This window comes from Brienomyrus brachyistius, chromosome 1 (assembly GCF_023856365.1).
Source record: "Brienomyrus brachyistius isolate T26 chromosome 1, BBRACH_0.4, whole genome shotgun sequence".
Taxonomy (NCBI): Eukaryota; Metazoa; Chordata; class Actinopteri; order Osteoglossiformes; family Mormyridae; genus Brienomyrus; species Brienomyrus brachyistius.
Window position 1 is genome coordinate 36,127,381 of NC_064533.1, and position 7,769 is coordinate 36,135,149.

Below are 7,769 nucleotides of genomic sequence, written 5' to 3' on the forward strand. Positions count from 1 at the left end.
TTCAACACTGTACCTGATACATTACATGTTTAAACATATTTAAAACAGCAGTCACAAGTCTCAACTTGTGCATTATTAAATTCTCTCCAATATGCAAAGGTAATCAATTTAAAATATAATAAAGAAAAAACTATTAAGTTTATAAATAAGAATCCTTCCACAAGTCAGTTTTTTATTTCCACAAATAAAAAATATTTATTTAGCCCTTTATTTACAAAACAGACATTCAGCAAAACTTTGAAAACAATTTAAAATATATTTTTACAGAAGAATGGTGCAATTGAAGTTATACAAATTATTTGTTTCTGAACTTATCAAATTTATATCCTGATTAAAACGTTTTTTTAAACAAAATAAGACTGATGAACTGGAAAAATCAACTACACAGTCATGTCGTTTGCAGTTGATGTAGACTCCGTTGTCTTACTCTTCATTTGGTGTCTCAGTTCACAATTATATTTGTCGATGGTATTAGCATCTGGTTGGTGCCATTGGTGTTTTAACTATCGCTCTCTTCAGCCATTGGAAAATGAATGCTCAGCACTTTTTTCATATCAGTCAGCATTGCAGATGTTCCTGTGTTTCAAGAACAGGCAGCAGTTGTAAACTACTAAGTCACTAATATTTTTTTTGCAGTTGTTGACGTCAAAATGCAAAAAGTAACTTTTTCTTTTTCTTGTAGACCATGGTAATTTTGTATTACTGACTTAAAATAAAGTTACTGTTCTTGTACTAACTGTGGTCTTGATTTCATCCAATGTGGTATCAAACGCAATGACTTTTATGCACCTTTATTGCAATACACTTGACCTGAAAAACTGCAAAGACAGCAAATGACAGGCACATGACATGGGTGAATGGATGCAAAACTCCACTGCCCAGAAGGAAATTAATTAAACAAAACAAACAACAAAAAAAACTACTTGTCTCCAGTTACCAGGTTACGGGGTTTGGCATCTTCCTTTTGTAAGGACTTAATTTGGATTGAAACTCCTTAACCCTGCCATCGTCATAGCTGACGGCGTGCCAGCACACCTGTTGGAGAAAATCTCTTCTGCAGCTCTTACAGGAAGTGCATGTGTGGCTTTCATGTGTATTTGACTTTAGTTACATGTACAGTACGTTACATATGTTCATTGCTGACAATGTATTGTGTAATAAACATATGTTTCAATTACATTTACATTCATAAAATTTTCTTTTAAAAGATTCCCATTTGCTAAACCTAAATTGTGTTTCTTCCTATTAAATTTAAGAGAGAGGAACTGACATCGTGACATACAACCAGAACAAAAATATTTAACATCTTTTTAAAGTTCAAGTCCATCTCAGCAGGGCACAAAAAGTTGGCTTTTCCCACCAATCAGAAATTCTTTAAAATTTAGGTAAGCGGAATCCAGAAGTTAAGAAGAATCTATTAAAATATGAAAACTGAATTTCCAGACCTTTGACTGGTACCAAACACATGACTGAAACGTCGATTTTTATCAGTCACTTGTTCACTTTAAATGTGTTCCATAAACTTTACACGGGGCTGAGTTGAAAGCAGCACAGCCGATAGTTTCTTTACCTTAAATTACATTTTTAATGTCGTGAGAAAATGAATGGGCTTCTTATTCTGCGACCTCTTCAAAATCCAGCCGTTTTGGCTTCCTAATTCGCCTAATGTTAATAACTGGAGATGACTCTTTGGGCATTTCCGGCTCAGCCGATCTGACACTGTGACAGCACTTTCTGAAACATATAAATGAGTTTAGCGATCTAAATTATATTCATCATCGCACTAAATATCTAAAGACCACAATACAACGATAGGGAAAGCAGAGGAAAAGTAGATTTTTGCGCAGCTAAACTTGCCTAACCCTGACCTAGCAATGTGTTAACATTCGTGTTGCATTGCAAGTACTGTAATTCACAAAAATACTTTGAAGCACTGTATTACTAAGCTGCTATAGTTAGTGTCTAAAATAGCATTAAAATTATCAGTTTAGGCAACAATTTGGAATTTAATAATGAGCTACCAAACAACCTACCTGTCAACTGCAGCACCTTCCACGAGATAAGTTTGTGAAATGTCAGCTTAATCAAAGTTTATTACCCATTAGGTTTCGATTACACTAACTGCGACTTTGTCTGGACCAGCGTTCCAAGAAACCGACGCGAATTTCTACATCTCCGTCGCCAAGACCTGCGTACTAGCGACGATTTGTCTGCGCATGCGCATTCGAGAAGCTTTAAACAGCAAGGTTGCTGCTGTTGCGGTGCATTATTCAAGTTAAACTAGAACCTAGCTTTCTCTTAGGGAACATGCAACAGTGACACCAGACACAGTTGTTCAGATATTTAATAGCGTTCTTATTTACTAGAGGACTAGTCATGAAAAGAAACAGTTTCACCGTTGTTGCAAAGTGGAGACATTGCAAATGTTTAAAAATACCTGTTGACTGAGGAACAAGTAAGGAGTGTTTTGCTATTGGTAGAGTATATAGTGCATTCCACCAAGATAATTCTTTGAAGATTAAACTGCCCATGTCCTTGCAAGATTCATATGTCAGTTAATGTCCTAACAATGATAGTGTTATTATTGATGTCCCCACATTCTTTAATCGCTGTCTAGATCTGTTTGTGTGTTGCTCAACCAGCTGTTGTATAAGTCCATTGCTCTTTATTGTCGTGGTGGAAAGAAAAAAATGTCAAAATTGTATTCGGTCATTTTAGCCTGTTTAAATACATTTGCAAAATAGCAAATGTATGGCTTTAGTCTTGGTCTGCTTACAGTTTTTGTCCCCATAATCTGTCATGCACTAAGAAAGCTGTAATTCAATAATATATGAGTATTACTCACTTAGGGGCAGCGTGTGGCTCAGTGGGCTAAGCCTGTGTCCTTCTAATCAGCCTCAGCATGTCTGCGTGTCCTTGAGCAAGACCCTTAACCCCCAGCTCCCTGGGCGCCGCTACGGGTGGCAGCCCTTCACGGTCAACTTACTCTACAAAGAGCAAGTTGAGGGAGACGTAAAGATTATTGATCCCCTGTAGGGAAATTAAGTATCAATTAATTATCTGTACTTAATACAAATATAATAAAACAATTTATTAAGTCATATATTTGAAAATGCATCATGCATCTCACAAGTCATTTAATATATTAGAATATACTGTTTAGTACATTTTTTTCAATTCATTACAATATATTTTTGTTTCGTAAGGACGGTTAGTTCATGAAGCATACAGCGCAAAGAAAGTGTGGGCATGTTCGCTGGCGTTAGCTCTCACAAGAACTTTTTCACAATGAAAAAGGAAGAACGTAAAGCCAAATGGAAACTTCATTTTCTTTGCTTTTAGATGCCTTTTATGAGAAATTAGTTTCCATTCCAACAAAAGCCAAAAGGTTACAATGTGACACTTTGTGTCATCAAACCCCCTTAGACTACTGACTCGAGATATTTCAATGAGGTGTTCAGCTTTGTTTTTTTCCCAGATGAAAAGAAGGCAAAATCAGTATCTTTGATGGTAGATCTCAATAGGAACTATATCATCCATTTCATGATCTGCACTCTGGTCACCCCACATCCTGTTTTGAACGCTTCCGTCGTGGGTCCTGAACACAGAATGAGAGCACCAGTGACCACAAAACTGATAATAACTAACAGTGCAAAAGTAGTTGTTTTGAAATTTTCAAGCACGGCATCCTGTATTTCAGCTGTGTCAGAAATTTTGCACTTTTTGACTGCATTTTTTATGTGATTTGTATCAGTGTTATAACAAGAAGTTAAATGACATTTACTCACGTAGCATATACTTTCATTCAAAGTGATGTACAATTGAGAGGGTCGGGTCAGTCAGTTTCTAGAATAGACGTTGAGGGCCTTACTCAAGGGTCCAACGGTGACATCACTCTATCAGCTAAGGAATTTGAACCCGCAGTTACACACTACCCCGAGCCACTCACAATCACAAAAGTATACCATTATTAATATAATTATAAGATTCAATTAACTCATATACACATGGTTCTGACACCATTATTATAGAGAATAATTGTGTCATGATAAGCAACAAAGAATAGCAACAGAATTGTTTGAAGTACAGGGTAAATTTTTTATTGCAATTTGCGAAACACATTCCAAAGAAACTGGAACAATAGGATAAAACGATATCTTTGAAAGACAGGTGTTTCGTGCGAAAGAGCTCCCAAGTAAGCCAGAGTGTGATGAGAGTGCTTTGCTGGAATGCTGGAATAAAAGAGATTTCCTTTACCTCATCAAACTGAGAGGTCCGACTTTTATTCTGTGTTATATTTAAAAATTTTCTACCACAAAGGGAGGCCATTATTAGGTTTCACATTTTTTGCATATTGACATGGCTATTTACCACAGTCCATGACATCCAAAGCACATTTAAGGTATTCCTTAGACACGTCATATTGTCAGCTGAATATAACTCCAATTTATAGAAGCATTTGAGAACAACTTAATGACACACTGACACCTGCTGGCAATGCTAGATTTCACACTGACAGCTGACAATCCCTGTGAGACATTCATTCTCTCGGAAAATGTGTGCAAAAAAGAAAAATAAAACAAAATAAGACACATTCTAAATAAAATTACAGAAAGAGTCATGTGCAGTAGCACAGGATCCCTGAAAATTAATAATTATGTCTAACAAAATGTGTTATTTATAAAATATTGCTTGTGTATTACAAGAATTAATATACCACAACAATGTCATGCATTGAACTTTATAATAAAGATTATGCGAGAAATCCCACTACTAGCTACTGAATGTGAAAAAATACATTCCTTAATTCTGACATTTTAAATGTTATAGTTTTATTCCTTTGTTTAAAAGGTTATATCTATTAATGTTGCACCACCAAACTTCACATTGTAAAGTACACAGGTAAAAAGAAACATATAATGTTAACTTAAAAAGTCATGCAATGTCATACATTCTCAATGGTAAATTTTCATAGGAAATTCTCATAGCCAAATCTGCAGTCCAACTTTTTCGAGGCTACGGGAAGCACTCCAACAACCTTCCTCCTGTGCTTCATGTTGATGATCTGCGATTACAACAGAGATGCACCAAAACGTTAAGGCTTGGGGGCCAATGTACAACTGCAACTAAGCAGGGCTATGTTGGCATATGGAAAACAAAACAAATAGAGATTTCAACTTTAAAAACATGCATTCCCGTTGGTAGCTAACTATGTGTTCAATGAGTGATAACTAGACTATTTTATTATATAAATGCTATATGACTATTTAGCGCAAGCATTTTTGTGTCTAGCATACAAAGACTTACATTGTTGATGACTGCAATGATGATAATGATGATGACGACGAACGCGAACAGTATCAATGGAATTATATATGCTTCCTTTGAGGTGTCCTCTGGATCAGCTACGATTTTCTCTGCATGTGCTGGACAGTCAGGTTCTTCTGCAGAAAACAATATGGTGAAACTGTTATGGAACAATATATTGGCTGCTGCAGTACTATTCATGTTGTATTGCGTATATTGAGCAGCTACATTCTTAGGCTTAAAATCTAAACTCCCTTGCTGGAATTATTCAGTGGAAAAAAACTGTTACGATCAATCATGCAGGCTATTATTTCCGCTCTAAATGAGATCCGTGTGTGACGTAGCTGGTAAGTTATGGGCTGGGGGCATCCCTTCTCAAAAAGAAGACGGTAATCACTTTAACCACAATTGTTAACTGCCTTCAGTGGTTTCTCTGCTTGTGTCAGAGCCAATAATTCACGAAATCATCATCTTTTTCCCTGAAAATGAGACTATGACGATAGTCTCAATGAGTATTTCCAGAAAAAACAATATTGCAGAAAAAAAAATCTTTTTCATAATGCGGAGACTGAATGCACCGGTATATTAAGGATTGTTCTAATTACAGACCAAAAATGCTGCCTTCTGTGCTAAAGGCAAGAAAATGGACTAAGTAGTGTTTCCTAAACGTATGTATTATTGCCTTACATGTGATCATTATTGTAAATTGAAAAGCAGTCAGGTGAAGGAGATCAGTGTTAGGGAGGTTAGGGTTGTTTACCTTCTATGTAGACTATGGTTCCATTCCCAACCCGGAGAAGGTAAGGTGGAGGAAAGAGGACTTCCAGGGCACAGAAGTACAGGTCTGTGTCAGCACCCTTCAGGCCAGTTACAGTGAGGTTTACACCGTTGGCTGAAATTTCGCCCCTACATTCCACCATTCCCTGGGCTTTGAAGTAGGACTGGTTAATGTTGAAAGTGGAGGCACACATCTGCTGCTTCTCATACTGGCCACGATACAAGGTCAGATGTAGCTCCTCCATCCCACTCGACAGCTCGTAGGAACAGCGAAGCACAGCCTCACCTCCGCGGCCCACAGTCCTGTAGGGCTGGAACACTTGCAGGGCTGAGGGGAGACAGGATTTTAAGGTGAGGAAATGAGTCGAGTCTTTCAGGCTTTCAGTTTAAACACTTGCTGAGCACAGCGGCAGCGTGGGAAGAAGATGACCGTGAATGTTCTTCTAGCAACAGTTTGATTTTTCTAGCAACACTTCATTGACAAGTGAATAGTTGAAAGTCAAAGTGAATAAAATCCAAATAAAATATGGACAAACAGACAGAATAGACCAACAAATGAAAAAATAAGTCCCATAGTCTAAGTTTTTGCAAGTCAGTGCTAAGTAATTATCTCACAAGTTTAAGTATTGAATGAATGATGATATTAATATAGAATACAGTGGTCGTCTGAAAAGGCACCTACCTCTCCCTGCTTGAGGCCAAAGGCTGATGAGTGTAATTATCAAGGTAATCATTGTAGTTAATAGTGTCGTTTAACACTAACTCTGTCGTTTTATACCAGTGAGTGTTTTGGAAAGCCTTATGACATCAGCTGTGTGGCCGTTCTTTTTTGCAAGAAGCACTGAGACATGCCAGTAATATTTAACAAAGATTTCATATATGGGCTGACTTTCATCCTGAACCGCATGGAAAATGCATAATCTGCAAGGCGAACATTAGCTGCAGCATCGCTCTGAGTATTGTAACTGTAGTACGTCATACAAAATATGCAGATTCTGAGGTTTTTGTTGGAAGTCATTTTAGCCTTATTACAACTGTTCGTTACAGCTTGTTTTTGTGAATCAGTAATTACAAAAAACTTTGAATGTTCCTTTAGCCTGAGATTCTTCCTCCTGTGCACTTTCCACTGTTACCTGCTTGCATCAGCTCTGCCAGTCCTGTGAGCTGTGCTTGCAGAAAAAAGACATTGATGTATCACTGGTTGATACTCATTGATTTATTGAATATTGTTGTATTTTACTATGTTTCTAACTATTTCTGTAAACACTTTCTGTGTGAGTCTAGCTGTGAAACGCTAATCTAAGACCTACCCGCTATCCAGCTATTTCCTATTATTCCATGAGATTTGTTCATAATCAGTCTCCGAATGTGTGTGTTTCCTTTAACTGTTGAATTGCTCATAGTGTTTTCCTGTGAGTTTGTGATTCCTGGTGTCTTGTTTTATGTGAGAGACCCTCAGTTTGCTGTTATCAGGCATTGAACAAATTGTAATAAGAACAATAAAAACTCTCCACTGCTTTACATGTAAATACGGTTGTCAGGGTCTGTATTGCTTGACCCGGCCCTTTGTGTCTCTTCCCTTTTTGGCCTGCAGGTGTTGCTGATCATCCTGCTTTGCCCCTGTCTCTTAGGCCTTCAGTGTTCTTACTTGCTCTCCCTAACCCCCGCATAGTTCATGGGATGAC

At 37.4% G+C, this 7,769-nt stretch overlaps 1 protein-coding gene and 1 long non-coding RNA gene across 2 annotated transcripts; both read right to left on the reverse strand.

The window, feature by feature from the left end:
• Nucleotides 1–168: 168 nt before the first annotated feature.
• LOC125739615 (uncharacterized) lies at nucleotides 169–2,186 on the reverse strand. Its single transcript, XR_007397219.1, has 2 exons — nucleotides 2,034–2,186; nucleotides 169–1,734 (listed from the first exon to the last, which is right to left on the reverse strand). It is a non-coding gene; the product is annotated as an uncharacterized LOC125739615 (long non-coding RNA).
• A 1,898-nt stretch (nucleotides 2,187–4,084) lies between these two features.
• On the reverse strand, nucleotides 4,085–6,890 carry cd28 (CD28 molecule). Its single transcript, XM_049009898.1, has 4 exons — nucleotides 6,767–6,890; nucleotides 6,068–6,412; nucleotides 5,308–5,444; nucleotides 4,085–5,065 (listed from the first exon to the last, which is right to left on the reverse strand). Exons 1-4 carry the CDS (start codon nucleotides 6,816–6,818, stop codon nucleotides 4,970–4,972), a joined length of 630 nt encoding a protein of 209 aa, XP_048865855.1. The 5' UTR covers nucleotides 6,819–6,890; the 3' UTR covers nucleotides 4,085–4,969.
• Between the last annotated feature and the right edge of the window lie 879 nt (nucleotides 6,891–7,769).